Genomic DNA, 19,328 nt, shown 5'->3' with positions numbered 1-19,328 from the left:
TGACCAGTACTATATTTTTTTCCCAAATTATATCAACAACATTAATCCTACCCCAATATATCTATACACTGTTCATATCTTATTCATAGTTTCATGCATGCTTGATTCTACTATTAAACTTTTGAAGTTTTGATTTCACGAAATTACAAACTTTGATACTCTTTACCATATCTATTGTAATCTTTGTTAATATTTACTTATAATCTACTTTAATGAAAATGTCGAGTTTGCATAAAAATGTAGTATGATATCATTATTAGATATAAAATAATTAATCAAAAACCTATAGCTACTTCTTGTCTAACGCTGCTGTGCGTATTCTCTCCCTCCACACTTATTTCTATAGATTCCGGAGATCGAAAGCACTAGAAGCTTTCCCTATCCACGTTCGTTATTTATGATCCTACCAATTTTTTCTCGTTAATAGTAGTTTTTTTTCCTTCACCTGATCTTAACACTAGGAATTGTCAATTAAATTATTCCTAATTCAATTTTCAAAATGAAGTCTAGTAGTTTAATCAGTGTAATATGAGATTTTTTTTATTTTTTTTGGAAGGAATGTAATACTGAGTTCTTTGAGAAAATACAGTGCCACATTTTAATAAAAGAGTGTCGTACTAATGTTAGAATGAAGGCCCAATCCTTTTCATAAATTCAGCCCATATCTGTTTATGTTCTGGGCCGTATGTGTATTAAAATTTCGGGTGAATACAGAGATATAGTTTGTGCATTTGAAAACAAATCGACATCGTCACCCCAAATAAATATATATAAGTTAAATTACACACTATATATCAAAATTTTGAAACATTCAAATGTTAGGAGTCTCAGGTAAAAAAAATATAGAGTAAAAATAGATTAATTTGAATATTTTGTGAAAACAAAAGGGAATATTTTCTTGATCTTTCATTTACATATCAGGTTTAGGGATGTCATTCATGCAAAGACATAATTGCCATTTTCTTTAATTTTCTTCACTTTCATGAACGAATTGTTGTTAATGGACATGAAATTACTCTCCTAAAGTTAGCTAGGTCGATACTCCTATTGCATCCTTAAAATGTTGCAATAATTAAGAAAATAAAACGCAAAAAAAGAACAAAAAAAAAACATACAACGGTCAATCTATTAATTGTCACCTTACATGTGTGGCCACCTAAGAAATTTTGTCTCATCAATTTTTAATACCCCACTGATCATGAAAACACGATCCTCCCTTGCTAAAGTTACATATATGTCTAATTCAAATTATTTATCTAATTTAGTCCCATCGATCCATTCTAGCTAGTGCACCTATCCAGCCCTAGACAATAAGGCCACCTAATTAGACATGTGGCAGTAACAAATTCGAGCTCGAGCTCCAGCTATTACACCAATAGGTTGTTTTGATGGGATGCGGGGGCATGTGGAACCCATGCCCCCGCATACACCGCGTTGTGGCCCTTCCACGTCAGCACTAGCATGCCCTCCTCGTCCTTCTTCATCCCCCAACCACTCGCATGCTCGTCGAGCAAAACCTTCACCTCCTTCACAGTCTCCTCTCCGAAGGGGACACTCATGAAGCCTGCGGAGGCCATCCGCCGGCACAACCTACCTCCGGACTCCAACCTCTCAATCCTCTGGCCCCCTTCATACCCGACAATGTTCTCAATCTTGTGCCCGATGTCGGACTCGTACTCAATCCTCTGTGAGCTGTCCTTGGGCAGGAATGTCTCTAGTGCATCGAACGGGATCCACATGTAGTTGAAGCACGAAACTATCCTTGATGCTAGCCCGCTCGGTGCCCCGAGATCGCAGTCCTCGTCGACCATGGTCACCAGGCACGGGCTCAACCTTCCGACCAACTCGAGGAACGAGTCCCGATACGACATTATCCCGTCACACGAGCTATCTAACGAGGAAATTTCCTCGTCAGGGAGATATCTTAGCCAGTTCTGGATGTTGACAACTAGGGCCTCATCAGCATTGACTTTGACCATGGCTGCATTGACTTGACTCAACAAAAAGTCATAGAAAGAGGAGGAGGCGGCTGTCTCCTCCTCTTCCAGTGGCCCCCCCACTTCAATGACATTAAACTCAAAGGGTACATCTCTGTACCTGGCAAAGTTGATCAACCGCTGCCCAACTTCCTCAATAGGTATGTTGAGCAGCGGAGGGGTAGGGGGCCGCCACGAGAGGACCGATATCCGAAGCTCCACTGGCGGGCCCTCCGGCTCTTTCCCCAACGCGTCAATTAGAGTGGGCCACTGCATGCAATGGGTGATGCTCAGGTCCAAGATGTGGATTTTCGGAAACCCTCGCACCGCTTCCAGGATCGCGCTGTTTGAGGCACAGAACCCGAAGCGGTGCCAGGGGATTAGGTCAACGTAGCCAGCGAGCTCGGTGACGGACATAAGGCGGCGGTGGGGGACACCGGCGGCCTTGAAGCTCATGGTAGCAGGGCAAACCCTAGAAGCCCTCGAGACGAGGGCGCGGAGGAAGTACGAGGCGAGCCTCTGGTTAGGGTCGCCGATGGCAGAGGCGACGTTGTTGAGCACCCACATCACTTGCTGAGCTAGAGTGACGTCGTTGCTCTCTAGGGCGCTGCCGCAGTGGAGGAGGAGCTTCTCGATGCAGGCGCCGTCGAGGCATCCGGTCAAGACGGCGCTGGAGATGGAGCTGCGTGAGTTTGTGAAGAGGCTAGGGTTTTGCATAGAGGAAATGGTTGGTGATGGATTCTTGCCTCTTACATCCGCTTTCATAGTGATGTTTAGCTTTTTTTATTTTTATTTTCTTGAGAATTAGTGGGAGATCTTAAACATTGATTTGAGATACAAGGATATGTTGATTTATTGGAGAGTGAGAAAGAGAGAGAGAAATGAAAGAGAGTAGAAGGGACCAATTTCATCTTTCATTAGGAACTAGGGTTTTAAATATAAATACAAGGAAAGGAATATCTCTATCAATGGCTAACCCAATAAAAAGCCAAAACAAAAAGTGAGTGCATGAATCTTCTAACTTGTTTAAAGATCTAAGGGAAGACAAAATAAGGGATGTCAAGAACAACCGATGGTTAGGGTTAGGGTTACGGTTGAAAATTTATAGTCAGAAAAAAAATTACAATCCGAATGATCCTAAACTGGAATATTGATTTATTATAGATACGAAAATATCAATAAATCTATAGGTTAAGAAAAAAAAATTTTGCTCGATTGACATGAAAACCCGAAAACTTAGGTCTGTAACTGAATAACGCAACAACTTGATTGGAATGACCTGAACCCGAGCAGGTTAGCCTGATGAATATCTTAGACAAAAGCAAGAGAATATCCACTCATCCATTCAAATAGTTGAAGAAGATGACAGGTACCAATTTTGTTTATTTTCAATCTTTATTTCATAAACAAATATATATTGATACGTGCATGTCCCCCTTTATATTTTGTTAGGATTATTTTTTCGAATATTTACTAGTTTCACACATTAAAATTTTATTCTAGGTAGATATATATAGAACCAAATTTGACCCTTTTGAATGCAAAAATATTTCCTACTGATTAACTAATTGAGTGATTGGACATTTAGGTTTGGAACAACGCTTATAACATTACTTCATCTAATTCGTCTCATCCTCAAAAGTTTACAAGCTTCTACTATAAAAATCTATAATTTGAGATTGATTCGAGATTTGATTAAGAAAAATTGGTTAAGAAAAAAGTTAAGAAGCTGTCCTAGCCGGCCTAGCTTCTTGTGAAATTTGTCACATTAATACCAAATACGACAAGTGGTTTTGCATTTTTTTAATTAGGTAAATTTGGGTTAATCATTCTTTTCACTTGATTAGTTACCATAGTGTGATTGATTGGCTACCGCACATTCCATTCTTTGTTTTTGAATTCTCTACCTCACGCCAAAATAAAAGACAAGTGGGCCTCTCGTAAGTAAAATTAAAAATAGAGATATTGATTTCTGATTAACTATAAACTTTGATCAAAATGATACTTTACTGACTTAAATGGTCTCATAATTTAGGAACTTAGGCGAGTGACCAAATTTGTCATGGGTCTTCCCAAATCCCATAAAAATAGATAATTTGCCATTTTTATTGTCCTAGAAAAATAAGAACTTCTTTTTTTAGTAAACTTTTTGCTCCCAAATTCCAAATCAAAAGTTGCGAGGACGCCGACTTATCAACGTGGCCTCTATATATGGAAGATTGGTATAGCGATATCGTTGCTTTAAACGACGTTGTTTCATAATATCAGGCAATATTTACCTACAATATAATGCATATACAACTCAATTTTGTTTTACCATGCATGGAACTAGCTAGTAGCTTTGTACTTTCCTAATCCCATAAAAATAGATAATTTTTGCCAGTTTTGGTTGTCCTAGAAAAATAGCTTCTATTTTATTAATGAGATGTGTCGTTTTAAAAGTGGTATGTTTTTATGGGATGGTAGGAGTAATATTTTTGCAAATTGTAGAGGTGTTAAATTAGATAAAAAGAAATTGAATTCAATTATATAATGACGTCACACCGTCTAGTCTACTTTATTGTTTTTCCTTTTTTTTGTCTTCTAATAAGTGCATAATTTATATATTGAAATGTGTACAATTCATAAGTGTACTACACTTATGAGCATACTTTATATATTGAAATAAAATGAATTCATATAAAATGGACAACGCTTTAGCGAGATATTGGCTATTTTCGCTAATTCACATAAAGTTACATGATATTATGATTAAAAACAAATAGTTTTGAAAATTCCGCTGAGATACTTTTTAATTCCTTACTAATCTTAGGCTAAATCTAAAATTGTACACATTTGAATTTTGAAATCGGGATTTTAATGGGTCATGGCTTATTTTAATACATAAAGACAAACTTATAACCCTAAGGAAATTAACACAATCTCGGGCCCTGGCGGACGCATAAATTTTTTCCAGTAGGGACTCCATTATATATACTCCATTCGTTCACCAATATATGTCCCACTTTAATCTGTTACAGATTTTAAGAAATATATAAAGTAAGGTGAGGTAAAAATTTTAGTGGTATGGGAGAGAAATTAATTAGTAGAATTTGAAATCCATTAATAAAAGTAGTAAAAGTCAAATGATACAATTAATAAGGGACAAATCAAAATAAAAAATTGGGACATATAATGAGAGACGGAGCGAGTATTTTATACAGTAATATGTATATATGTTATTTAAGAAAATACTTTTACTTATTATGTTTGCACTTTTCTATTTTAAAATCACTTATATATATTTCACTTTATTTTTTATTAATTTAATAAATAGACCGTGCATTTTAAAAAGTAGAATCTGATTCCAAAAAAAATTGTTAACTTTTTATATATTTTTTGAAGTAATAGCATATCACAATTATAAATCTATGAAAATGCATAGATATTTTTTTTATTGCAAGAAAATAATTGACAAATACCTAATTAAAAGAATGAAACAATTCATATTTACACATTCTTTTTCTTATCCTCGAATGATAATTAAGAATGATAAAAAAAATAAATTTTTGCATAATTTAATAATACTGACGAGAAAAAAAAATAGAAAATTGAATATTATCTATTCAATCAAACCGACAACTGTAAATTGAATTTATGCCACAAATTATAACTAAACTCAAAGTCCAATAAAAATATCTCTAATCTCCCCACCTTAAATCTTCAATTAAACACGCAAAAATCAATTATTAAAGAATAAGAGTAACAAAACTTATAGTAATAACTTAAACTACTTATTGAATTGGTCAATATTCATTCTTTGAAATTATTAATTGGTTGGCAATTTAGAATTTTTGTGTATACTCAATCCCCAAATAAAAATTTCATTTTGAGAAGAAAATAATACGTGTACTCGGAATAATAGGACATTTTTAGGTGCTAATATTTGTTTAATCCATTTCAAAAAGTGGAGTCTTCTTCTCTAAAAACTATGCAGCCATTGTTTCTTCACTTCACCTCCGCAACTTTTGATTTCTAAATTCTACTCAGTCCTTTTTTACCTTTAAATTTCGATATTTTACTCTTCAACAACGTCAATTTGGGAAGGGCTAAACGTATTTTTTGAAATTTTTAATTAAAATTACAGTAGAAAAAAACAAAAACAAAAAATTGGATGAGGGCTTAAGCCCTCCCCTCTCCCTTACTGTGTCCGCCCATGCTCGGGCCTACATATGGCCCACTAGTTTTAAAGTTCTAATCATATTGGTACCATTTTAATTCTAAAATCTAGGACGGTGATCAATACCAAACCAGTCTTAAACTTTAAACGCTGAACATCATTATAAGACAACTGGATTTCATTATAATGATTTAAGAACAAACTTATAATGAATTTCAGATTTTAAAATTATGCTAGATGATGCCATTATTTTTAAATCTTTGAATTCCCTATAATGAACTACAAATCAAGTTGTAATGAACTCCGCATAATTTTATAATGATGTATTTGGTGTTTAGCGTTTAAAACTAGTTTGGTATATAAAACAACCCAATATATACTTTTTTATTATAAATAAGAGGTATTTTCGTTTCGTATTTTGGTTAGCATTCAGTTTGTTAGAAAAACTAATACTGAAATATAATAAGGGATAAATTAAAATGAAATTAGTCTAGAATAAATTATCATAGGAGTGGAAGTGAGATAATAATAGTAAGATACTTCATCCGTCTCATTCAAGATGTCAACTTTTTTTTTTAGTTTATCTCATTCAAGATGTTCGCTTTCTATATTTAAACATAAATCTCTTCATTCTCTCTCCTCATTAAAAATATTCAACTATCTTTTTCTCTCTATTTATTCCATCCAACAGTTCTTCCTAAAATCTCGTGTCAAGCAAGGATATATGAACATCTCAAGTGGGACGAAGGGAGTGCAATATAATTTTGGCATTATGGCAATAGGCCAAGAGATGAGTTTTTCAGAAGAAAAAAAGGCAACCAGGCAAGAAATAATAGTATTAGACATAATGTTACTACATGTTACGAGAATCAAGGTTTAAACTTACTGATCGAAACCCAATTTGTTATATTTGGGCTCTTTTTTTAAAACCAGGCCCAAACTAGACTCATGACCATTTCAAGTCAAGCCCAATTCGGCAATTCCCCTGTTGAATAGGCCTGCCTATTTAATTTTATTTGTTTATTATTTATAATCAAATATCTCAAATTAATTAGTACTTTTTATAATTCATGATAAAATAATTTGTAATTTTATGACAAAACCCAAAATTTGATATGGTAGTGTGAACCACTTTTTGAAATTTTAAGTCTGTACGTAGTTTGTATTTTATTTTTAAATGTTGTATCCTTTGCAAGCATAATTAATTAGTTAATTTATAAGAGCCAAAGTTATAATTATTTGGGTTTATATAATGTGATTTAATAGTATATAGATTTGATGTGTTTTCACCTATATAAAACTATAAAGAGAACAAATAATTTAACAAACATCATGGGCCACCTCCAGCTATAGCCCAATTTATAATTTATATGGGTTTATCATCTGAATTATATGGATTTGAGGTGTTCTCACATAAATAAAACTATAAAGAAAACAACTAGTTTAACAAACATCATAGGCCACCTCCAGCTATAGCCCAATTTATTAATAAATGGTCTTGCCCTGTTCGGCCTAGCTTGATTGTGGACCCTAGTTGGGATGGACACATTTGGCTCGGGCAGAGGCAGACGCAGATGCATAAATTAATTTTGGTAGCCGCTATATATTCTAAATTTTGAGTTTAGAATTTGGAAAAGATGATTTTGCACAACAAATCCAGCATAATATAGAAAATTTGATGAAGTTATTTCATCTAAACAACCTCTCCTTTCTTTTAGAGCATCCACAGCGGTGGATGAACCGACAAACTAGCCCGATGAAGAAAAAATGGTGGACGAGAGGCTGACCGTGGCCGAGATCGGCTAGCCGATCGCTTGTCCACCACTGTGTGGACGAGCCGACGGACTAGCCCATTTTATTTATTTATTTATTTGTAGTATGTTTTTTATTTTATTTTATTGATTTATGTTTGAACTTTCTCCATTTTTAGTTCAATCTAATTTCGTATTTGTCATTCTAATTTGATGGGCTAGGGCATTGACTAAACTATTGCTTGACTAGGCTGTTGCTAGTCCATGATGATGTGGCATGAAAAGTTTTTGCTAGGTTATTGCTTAGCGGTTGCTAGTCCACGACCACTGTGGATGCTCTAATGTGTATAATAGTGTGCGTCTGTGATTGATCCGGCCCACTTATAGCCGTTAGAATCTTTATTTGTAAGAAATTCCCACAAAATTGAGGTTACTTATGAAATTTTCTTCGAAAAAAGGCTTAAATTGTATCTACATCTCAATCTTGCAACATTTTTAGAAAGTACACTCAATATTTAAAACATTCTAATGATGTATCAACCTTTTCGTTTATAGTAAATTCATCCACTCTTTATTCGACACGTATTTGAGACTTAAATCTAGACATGCATCTTATATTATATCTCAAAATTGATTGAAAACATTTGAATACCATATCTGAAAATGTCCTCAAAATAGTCTCCTTAATTTTATATAGGCTGCAAAGCTGACTTAAATGTTAAGATATTCATACAATTATAATAATTTCAATGATCATTTCTTTTTGCAGCTGCCAGCCTATGCAGAACGCACTATAATTTATTACGCCTTTCTTGTCAAATTACACAATCTATTGTGTGTGAAGTAACACCAAGTTAATAATGTCAATAAAAAGCACTATAATATAAATATGTTTCAACATCCTATCTTGTCTTATTAGCATCGAATTAACAATCATTAGCATTAAAATATTCTCTAATTATTTTCCACGTCGCTAAAGAGTGAATTATTGAAGAGGTCATGGACACTAGACAATGAGTAATTTTTATATTTATCATTTTGAATTATAATTTACACACAGCAACAGTTTCGAACATTCACACTATTTTCATACTATATAATATCAAGTATATATAATGTTAATTTTTTGAAGTAAATTTAATAAATATGTTTAAACTCAGCATAGGTTGTTATTAATTAGAGTGGTGTGAAAAATAATATGAGCAATTTACTTCCATTAATTAATTAATTTTGAGGATGATTGATCTTCTTATTTATTCTTCTAGTACCCGATTTATGTTTATCTTTTTATCTTTGTCACAAAATAAATTATAAAGATTTGCTGGTCATTATTATTACTCTTGCTTATAAAAATTAAGAAGACAGAGATTAGTAATTGATTTAGTTTTACCATTTTCTTATTTGTAATGATAATAAATTCTTTATGTTTTCGATGAAGGATATTTAATTATATCTTGTAAAAGTCACTTTTCTCTAATTATTATTAGAAAATGGAAACGTTGAAATTGGATATGATTATGTTCTCACTTTCCTTCTGTAATGCGTACCCATCTCATATTCTACAAGAAAATCAAAAGCGAGAAAATTAAATTTAGTCCAATACGAAAAATTCGAATTCCTTTTTTGACTTAAGAGAAAGGGAATTTCATTCTAAACCTTTTTTTTATTTAAAAAGGAAAGTTTTCTTTGTTTGAACTATTCTGAAGAAAACAATTTAAATTCTATCAATACAATATACCTTGAGGTAGTCGTGCATAATTAGTTTTTACAAATTTTATTAATTAGGGTCAAATCCAAATTTCGATAATAAAGTATGTTAAAAAAAATTAAACACTTTGATAGATGTAGTAACTAAGTACTACTAGTTACTCCCTCCGTTCCTGATTAAGAGTCACACTTTGACCGAGCACGAGTTTTAAGAAATGTAAAGAAAAGTTGGTTGAAAAAGTTAGTGGAATGTAAGACTCATTTTTTTATATTTGTTTTATAATAAAATATGAGTGAATTGAGTTAGTGGAACGTGAGACCTACTTACTATTTATGGTAAAAATGAAGTGTGACTCTTAATTGCGGACATACCGAAATGGAAAAATGTGACTCTTAATCGGCGACGGATGGAGTATATAATATGTGAAATTTTTTTAAAATTTAAAAGTAAATTTTATATGGTATTTCATTTTCTCATTTATGGGAAACCCGAAATCTATTACACATGCAGCTATTTGAAACGCATTGAGCACGTGCGTATTCTGCAATTAATTTGGCACGTGGAACAATATGCTGCTCACTTTAATTAAGCACAGATAGCAGTCATAATTAACACGTGTCTGATGTAAATAGACAACAAAAAATATTCATAATTAGAGCATAGTAATATTATTCGGTTTCGTCTTTTAGTTTTGGGTAATATTCGTATATACGTCGCTGTTATCAAAAGATTTCCATTTTCTACAAGTTTTCACATTCTAAATAGTCTTTTGTTTTTTGGGTAAATTTCGGCGGTAGACTCATTAATCATCTTATTAATTAGGAATTAATTAAGCGATACAAGTCATGAAATTAACCTTAATTATTTAAATGTTCTACTTTTAAATAGGAAATCATTTTTGCTTGACGATGCAGTAGCATCAACCTTAACAACTCTGCTTTTTATGAAATAATTAAACATACTTATTGAAATGTTGACTAATTGATTGAGAAAAATATGTGTAATGATTAATCAAGTTGACGCAGATATCTTGACTAATCTTCCTCATATATTTGTGTGCCACGTTCTTGTGCATGTATCATAATTAAATCCTAATTCCAAACTAGTACTTATAAATCTATTTAACCTTAATTATAACCAATAAATTATAGTACTAGTAGTAATTCTCAAAATATTAAATAGGTCATTTGTTCATTAATATAAGAAATGTAAAGAAAAGTAGGTGGAAAAACATTGATAATACATTAATATATGGATTATACGTTTATAAATTAGTTTTTTTAATAAATATAAAAAAATACTCCATATAGTATAATGTACCTTTACCAAAATATGTAAAAGTGAATTAAAATATACTGAATATAATGGCAAACATCTCGTCAAATTGGAAATATGAGACAATTAGTTGCAAATATAAGAAATATTGTATAATTGATTATTCTAAGGCCATTCGCAACGCTATCTCTTATCCGTCTCTTAACCGTCTCATCTCTTCACTATTCGTGGGCCCCACTGTACTTTTCAGCTCATCTCTTAACTAAGAGACAGCACCTGCAACCCTTCATCTCTTAACCATCTCTTAACTATTCATTCAATTTCATTTTTTATTTTTAATTCCAACAAATTCAATTAATAAAAAACACACTTCATTATAAATAAAATAAAATTACAATTTAAAATACCTAAAAAAATAAAAAAGACATAATTAAAAAACTAGAAATTACAAATTGCACACTTAAACTCAAACAAAAAAAAATGGAGGTAAAGAAGCAGAAGAAGGAGTTCTCTAGTGACGATCATCTAATGGTTGCCAAATTTTGCCCAAATGTGCTCCATTAGATCCTCCTGGAGTTGGGCGTGGGCGGTAGAATCTCGTGTCCTTGCCGGTATAGACAACCGCTCTTGCAAAGACGGATGCACTCCCGTTCGAGGCGGACTACTTGCGGTTGAGCTTCCCGGGGTTTCAGGGTCGAACCAATTTCCCGCCTCAGGTCCTTCGTCGGCGACAATCATGTTGTGCAAGATTATGCACGTATACATGATGTCGACCATATTCTCCATAAACCACTGTCGAGCCGGGGCTTTGATAATGTTCCATCGAGCTTGGAGAACCCCGAACGCTCTCTCCACATCCTTGCGAGCAGACTCTTGCTTCTGCGCAAAAAGAGACTGCTTTTCGTCCGTAGGCCTGTTGAACGTCTTCACGAAGGTTGGCCACTTCGGATAGATGCCGTCGGCAAGATAGTACCCCATTTTATACTGGCGATTGTTAGCGACGAAGTTGATGGCCGGCGCTTTACCATTCAGAACTTCAGCGAAGAGGTCGGAGTTGTTGAGCACGTTGATGTCGTTGTTCGAGCCGGGGACCCCGAAATACGCATGCCAAATTCATAGCCGGTAGTCCGCGACGGCCTCGAGTATAACGGTGGGGTGGGTGCCTTTGTGGCCGCTCATGTATGACCCCTTCAACGCCACAGGGCAATTCTTCCATTGCCAATGCATGCAATCGACAATCCCGAGCATCCCGGGGAATCCGTGCACTTGTTCGTGAAGACGGAGCAGAAACTGACAATCTGCGGTGGTTGGCTTCTTCAGAAATTCGGCGGTGAAGGCTGCCCGGACGCCTTTGCAGAAGTTCAACAAACAAAGTCGCCCAGTGGATTCTCCGACGTGCAAGTATTCGTCGAACGCATCCGCCGTTTGTCCAGTAGCAAGCTGACGGATCGCCGCAGTACATTTCTGGAGTGTCGTGTGGCTAGGACGGCCTACATCTTCGAACCCTTCTCTGAAGAACTCTTCCCGTGCCGCCAATGTATTCGCGATATGCAAAAATAGCGGGCGTGACATACGGAAACGGCGACGGAAGTAGATATCTCCCCACACCGGGTTCGGACTGAAGTAATCACGTTCCAACCTTGCGGCGGCTTCCTCCCGGTTACGGTGGATGTATGTCCGGTGTCGCCTAGGAGGCGCGGCGGCTTCCTCCTCCCTACATCGATTTTCTTCTAGCGATTCTTCCATTATTCGACGCATTTGCTCAAATGGATCCATAATTGATTAAATTTGGGAGAAGAAAAAAATAAAGGAATGATTTTATAGAAGTGATTGGAGAGGAAAGAAAGAGAGATGAGAGAATAAATGTGTGTTTGTGTGTAAAATGGAGAATGGAGAAGAGTATATATAGAATATATAAAATAAAAAAAAAATTTAAAAATATTACCGTTTTTTATTTTAATTTTTTTTTTTTTTTTGAAAAATCTGATTTTTTTTTTAAAAAAAATTGAATTATGACGTCATAAATCCGACGCCCACTCGCGGGTCGGCGAGTGGGCGTCACGCCAGCAGCCCGCGCGCGCCACGTGGCGCCGGGCGCGTGTCTCGCGAGCTCGAGACTTGCCTCGCCGGGACGCGTCGGGCGTCGAGACATCTCGTCTCGTCGAGACGAGACGGGAGCCGCAACGCTGTCTCGATGCCGTCTCGTCTCGTCGAGACGAGATCGAGTCCGCAACGAGGCAGCGTTGCGGATGCTCTAAGATGCTACTCGTGTCGCCATATTTTTCATATTGTTGTGTTTCGATAATTTTCATAAATTTTAAAGTAGAAATAAAAGAAGAGAGAACTACATAAAAAGTCACTAACGTTTCGGTTTGAGTGACTGCAGGCCCCTAGGAAAAAAAAATACCTCCAGTACACAACCCTGACCTTAAACATAATCACATATCTTGTTTTTCTGATTAAATGCCCTTAAGCCCAAAAAAGGCATTTTTGTCATTCCATTATATTGTTGACATGTGATTTCTGGGACATTTTTGTCAGAAACTTCTTATGTAGTAATTTTCTATTAAGTTATGGTACTTCATGCTCACTCCGTCCTCCATAATTTGTTACCATTTGACCCGGCACGAGTTTTAAGAAATGTAATAGAAAGTGGGTTGAAAAAGTTGGTGGCATGTGAGTCCTACTTTTATATATTAGTTTTATAATAAAATGTGAGTGAGAATGAGTTAGTGGAACACTAGAATATATGGTCCACTACCAAAAATGGTAAAAGTAAAAGGTGACAAATTTTTAGGGACGGACCAAAAAGTAAATAGATGCCAAATTTTCAAAGAAGTACGTAATTAAAATTTTATCATTATTTACACTTTCTAATTTTTTTTATAATATACATATTTATCATTAACAGCATTAATTAATATGAAAATAATAAAATGAGACCCTTTCTTCCTTATAAGACTCATTTTCTGATATTTTTTTAATATTTCTGTTTCCCCCTAATTTTTATTTGTTTTTTACCTTGATTTATTGATCAATTTTATTTATTATGAAAGTATCCAATTTTGCAGTATTAATTTATAAATTTACATTGTCTTAATTTCAGATACTATTATTAATAAACCCTATATATTCATATGATGTTAAAAATTTCAGTTGGAACTAAACTAAAATTCTTAATAAAATATTAATAAATATGAAATTGTCTTACAGTTAGGCTTAGATTACCAAATTAGTTCGATGATATATAATGAAATAATTATTGAAATACTATTTTTTATTCTATGTATTATTGATTCAGATTTTATTTCATAAATAACTTCATTTTTTCATATTTTTTGTTGTTTCTCAATGAATTTCCTACATGATATAAGTAGTATATTGTTACCACTGACTAGAAATAGAGGAATATAAGAAGCTCTTTTGTGTAGAAATATTAACAAAACTTTAATCACGTATGAAGTACCAAAACTTATTAGGGTATCACATGAGAAGATGCTGACAAAAATGTGACATAATTCATATGTCAGTAATTTAGGGATTGCCAAAAATGCCCTTCATTTGGGCATTTTGGTCTGAAAAATGGCTATAAATATACGATATGTGATTATGTTTAAGATTAGGGTTGTGTGGAGATATTTTTTTTCCCTAAGGACCTGCAGTGACACAAACGGAAACGTTAGATACTTTTTATGTGGTTCACTCATAAAAGAAATACTATAATAATTTAGCAGCGCTGAGTCCATCCCATGTATATTGCGCAACACACAGTTGATGTGAATAGTCTATATTAGTACGTTGTTAGAGGTTGTACTTACATTAGTATGTTGTACTTACAAGATGTAATGGAATGAACACAACATGACTAGAAGATTTAAAAGTTGTTAGAGGTTGGCCACGATAAAGAGGTTCACGAAGAGGTATGTTGTGCTAATTTTCGATTGAACTCTTGACACTTGTTGGCTTTACCTTCTCTTAAAACGGTGTTGTTGTTTTCATGTCTTGTTACTGCGATGGGTTTGTCTGTAGGTTTGCTTCTTTTTTGGAATATTTGGTGTTGGGCTATTCGCAGTTCTTTTGCTTGCACTTGTTACGCTTTGGATATCTTACTTTTGACAATAGAGAGTTCGAGCATGTTTGTGGCCTCGCCTTTCAGTAGATTTTTTGTAGCTCGTTGCTTCGTGGCTTGACTTGAGCAGTTGATTATTCATAAAATATGAAAGGTGCAAATAGTCCCCATCTGTATTATATGTAGCATATAAATTCTGGTCGATATGATAATAATATCAAATTGATATCATTTACTTCAAGAGCAATTCATACGAACTTTTAAATAATCGGCTACAATTGATATAAATGATCCAATATTTTCTTATATTTTTTAAGAAAATTGATAATGATTTTTCACATATTTTTTTAAAGAAAATTAATAATGATTTTTTACTTATTTTTATGCTAATTTAAATCCTTGAAATAGTAATTACGTGGACAAGACAAGAAGGGTCATAGTATTAACTAAGTTGCTTGGATTTAGCTAGGGTCCAATATAAGGCTATTGTGTTTACACGTTTCTCCTCGAACGTATTATTCAGCTCTTAATCATTGATTTAATTAAATCTGAAACACAATCTTTTCTTTGACAATCATAATCGTTTTAGTACCCCATCTTAATTAATATCACAAGCCATTTTCCACCGTTCATTATTCAATAATTTTCCCGCGGGCCCCAGTTGGCCAACTAATCACCTCCATTAAAAATAATTAAATAATAGTCACAAAATTTAACCACAATAACCCCACGTGACAATATAATTTGTGACACTATAAAACACCCCATAAATGAGGAAAAAATCTAGCAAAACACATCAAAACACACTCTCCACTCCAAATTCTTTTTCCACACACACAACACACACTAAATTAACATGGAAAACTTCGATGATGATTACACAAAGTATTGGGAAGCCAACATGTTCCTCCAAACCGAAGAGCTAGGAAGGTAAGTCCTAATTTACTCTGTTCGCCACGTTCTTTTTGGCTCTGAGCATTTTATTTTGGGTCGAAAAAAAAAAATTGAATACCTTAATTAGTTCGATATGTGTAGCTACTTCGATGAGGCTATATCGGTCTACTACGACTCGAGCTCACCGGACGGTGTGCAGTCGACGTCGCCGGCGTCGAAGAACATAGTGTCGGAGAGGAATAGGCGGAAGAAGCTAAATGAGAGGCTCTATGCACTAAGAGCTGTGGTCCCAAACATTACAAAGGTAAACATAATGTGACCCTTCACTACTAAAATATTGGTGGATACTTTGTCTTATCATAATTAGCTTTTCAAATTAAAGTAATTTATGGAATAATTTAATTGGATGATGTGGTTGGACATTGTGCAGATGGACAAAGCATCAATAATTAGAGATGCCATTGAGTATATCAAATCACTCCAAGATGAGGAAAGAAGAATCGTTGCTGAGATATCGGATTTGGAACTGAACAATGATTTTTTCGGGATAGATGAAGATGTTATGAAATTTAGTTCAAACTCAAAAAGGACAAAAGTTGAGAAGGCGTCATCACCTATTGAGGTGCTCGAGGTAAGATTAGTCAGTTTCTGGCTTTGAACATTTTATTATTTTTCGATAAAATAGATGATTATTGAGATGTATGAATGGCCAAAATCTGATAATGTGAACACTTTAGTCAAACAAGCATTGGCACTAGATGTCATCCGATTAATGAAATAATTAGTCCACTACAATTAATTGAATGTATATTAAGATTAGTTGTCAATGATTGAGTATTAAGTTAATTACTTATTTTTAGTTAATTAATTAAAGTGATGGAATTGATTGCAGTTTAGGGTATCGAATATGGGTGAGAATGTGGTGGTGGTGAGTTTGAGCTGCAGTAAAAGGAGAGACACAATGATAAGATTATGTGAGGCCTTTGAATCTTTGAAGCTCAAAGTCATTACTTGTAGCATCAATGCCTTTTCTGGCAGACTATTCAAGACTCTTTTTCTAGAGGTATCTTTCTTCTCTCTCCTATATTTATTTAAATATAAATTGATGTAGAGAATCAATTAAATTTTTAATCTGATTTTAAAATGATATTCAATTCCGATCTGATTTTGCTCTTATATTCAAATCGTTTCAAAGCATTAACATGTGAAATTTAATTGACAGTCTTTAGATAAGTAAAATTGTCTGATTCGACCGCCTGATAGTTTTAGACAGCCATGTAAACATTAAATTGGTCGGAATCCAACTCATTAGCAAAATTAGATGATATTGAAAGTTCAGTTTGGTCTAAATTTTTAAAATTATTATGCAAAATTAGAATTAGGTCAACTTGTTAGTAATTTAAGGACTTTAAGGTTTAGGGTATGTGTGGAAGCATCTTAAGAAAATATGGAGTACTTGCTTTCATAAGCTGGATAATGTTTTCAATTAGGGTACTTTGTCTACTAGTATATAAGTATCTAATATCTCTTCCTTTTAATGATTATTTTATGTCTTTCTTTTAAGAGACAACTATTAGGCCAGGGTACATTTCATATACAAGAAGCTATCTATTGTTCTCTTTCAATTTATATTTTTAAAGAAAATTAATTATTTTGATGTTGGAAAGTTAGAATATAAAACAACAACGTTCAATGACTGCTTTCAATTATAAATTATAATAAGATATACAAAAAAACATGAAAATTATAATTAGATCCTGGCCTGCAAAAATATAATTGTAGACAATAGGAGCACAAAATATAAGTTGTCAATAATTGTATGCATCATATCATCAACTATATTTTTAATTGAAAAATATATTAAAATCAGAAAATATTTAGCTGGTCCACTAATTGATTGCAGGGTCCCATGTTTTAATATTTTAATCATGTAAATCTTTCCCTGTTTTAAGCTAATTAAGATCCACAACATCAATTATAATAGATTTCTCAACAAGATCGATTTTTTAGAAGTATATAGTAGTAATATTTTTCCTCTTCGCGATTTGAAAGATTTGGAAGCTTCTTATGAATGTCTCTTTCAGTAGTTGAGTCAGCATTTATTTGAATAAATTTATTAACAACATAATTAGTCCTAATTATTTATTTTATGATGCAGGGTAATGATGAAGATGAAGATGTTTTAAGAGTAAAGATAGAAGCTGCCATAGCTGCAGCTAACTCTAAATAATCCTTAATAAATTACATGATGTATAATGATGTGTCGTGTATTTTAATTAGAAAATTTTCTTTCTTGTTTTGTACAGTGGAATTGAGCTTAATTATGTTTTGCTTGATCGGAAAAAAACCTTACACAATTAGCACGTTGGATACATTCTAGTTTGATCTAATGCTTTTTGTCAATTGATGAAAAAAATGCTCAAAGTCAGAAGTCGACGAGCAAAATCACCAAAATTATTGACAATTCAAAGCCTACGAATAACCTGAATCTGAAGTATCAATCCCGTAACAAATATCATATCTAAATCATGCACACATAACAATCAACACCAGACAAAATAACTAAGAGCATCCATAATAGCAGACTAGCGCGGACTAGCCGCTAGTCCACCTGCTAGTCCACTATTGCGACCGGCTAGTGGTTGACGGACTAGCGCGATGGACGACCTCTCGGCCATCGCATATTGCGCTAGTCCGTGCGCTAGTCCGCTATTGTAGGCTCCCGACGGACTAGCGATTTTTCGATTATTTTTTTTTCAAAACTCTATATATACGGCTCGTTGAAGTTCATTTTCATTTGCACCACTTGTATTAACGAGTTTATCTTCTTTCACTCTACATTTCTCTCTTCTTTGCACCATATTCTACTCCAACAGGATTTAATTGAAGAGTTGTGGGCGCGGAGGAGTGCACGTTGATATGAATAGTGCAATTTGTGGACATTGTTTTTTTTGGGGGGGTAGAATTGTACTTTTTAAATTTTTTTATTATTATGTATGTTTTTTTTTTATATATATAAAATGGTTGTATTTTTCCCGTATTTGTGTGAAATTGTGATTTTGTTTGTTGGGATGTCCTAGTGCTAGTTCACTATTGCGCAGTGGGATGTCCTAGTGATGTGACAGTGCAGTGACTAGTCCTAGTGACGTGGCAGAAGATGTTTTTGGCTAGTCCTAGTGCTAGCCCGCCTGCTAGTCCGGTCTATTGTAGTTGCTCTAAACCATAACACTATATATACTAGTACATCATTCAACAGTTTGAGAATTTAAACACGCCCGTCCTACTTGCGTCAGTTGGCGAGCTACTATAAAATTTGAAACCAAAAATAATTTAGCCTAACATCAAAATGATGCATAAAATCAAGATATCATTATGCCTTATGCATGAGTCATGTTTTTTATGCTAATTTCTTCTTTTATATCTACAATGATTAGGGTTTTCTAATATAACACGGACCATATGAGAAATTAGTATTGTAGTGTTGTAATTAAATCTC

General features: G+C 34.0%; 1 protein-coding gene and 1 pseudogene across 2 annotated transcripts; one reads left to right on the top strand and one right to left on the bottom strand.

Annotated features, from left to right (window-relative positions):
• Positions 1-1,055: 1,055 nt before the first annotated feature.
• Positions 1,056-2,841, bottom strand: LOC125191387 (scarecrow-like protein 32 pseudogene; annotated as a pseudogene).
• A 12,866-nt stretch (positions 2,842-15,707) lies between these two features.
• On the top strand, positions 15,708-18,217 carry LOC125187201 (basic helix-loop-helix (bHLH) DNA-binding superfamily protein). 2 transcript variants are annotated; one of them, XM_048083746.2, is made up of 5 exons: positions 15,708-15,868; positions 15,974-16,136; positions 16,263-16,463; positions 16,725-16,895; positions 17,991-18,217. In XM_048083746.2, exons 1-5 carry the CDS (start codon positions 15,795-15,797, stop codon positions 18,060-18,062), a joined length of 681 nt encoding a protein of 226 aa, XP_047939703.1. In that variant the 5' UTR covers positions 15,708-15,794; the 3' UTR covers positions 18,063-18,217. The 2 variants fall into 2 exon arrangements, with proteins under 2 accessions (XP_047939703.1, XP_047939704.1); XM_048083747.2 differs by having other exon boundaries at positions 15,725-15,868; positions 15,960-16,136.
• Positions 18,218-19,328: the final 1,111 nt, after the last annotated feature.

This window comes from Salvia hispanica, chromosome 5 (genome assembly GCF_029641045.1).
Source record: "Salvia hispanica isolate PSC_SH4W2 chromosome 5, Shi_PSC_v1, whole genome shotgun sequence".
In the NCBI taxonomy this organism is placed as follows: Eukaryota; Viridiplantae; Streptophyta; class Magnoliopsida; order Lamiales; family Lamiaceae; genus Salvia; species Salvia hispanica.
The sequence above is the reverse complement of the archived record's forward strand: the minus strand, read 5'-3'. Positions and strand labels throughout refer to the sequence as shown.

Coding starts and splice junctions, on each gene's coding strand:
- LOC125187201 (XM_048083746.2), top strand. CDS start 15,795: ATGGAAAACTTCGATGATGATTACACAAAGTATTGGGAAGCCAACATG. Junction 16,137..16,262: donor TGGTCCCAAACATTACAAAG/GTAAACATAATG, acceptor GACATTGTGCAG/ATGGACAAAGCATCAATAAT. Junction 16,896..17,990: donor TCAAGACTCTTTTTCTAGAG/GTATCTTTCTTC, acceptor TTTATGATGCAG/GGTAATGATGAAGATGAAGA.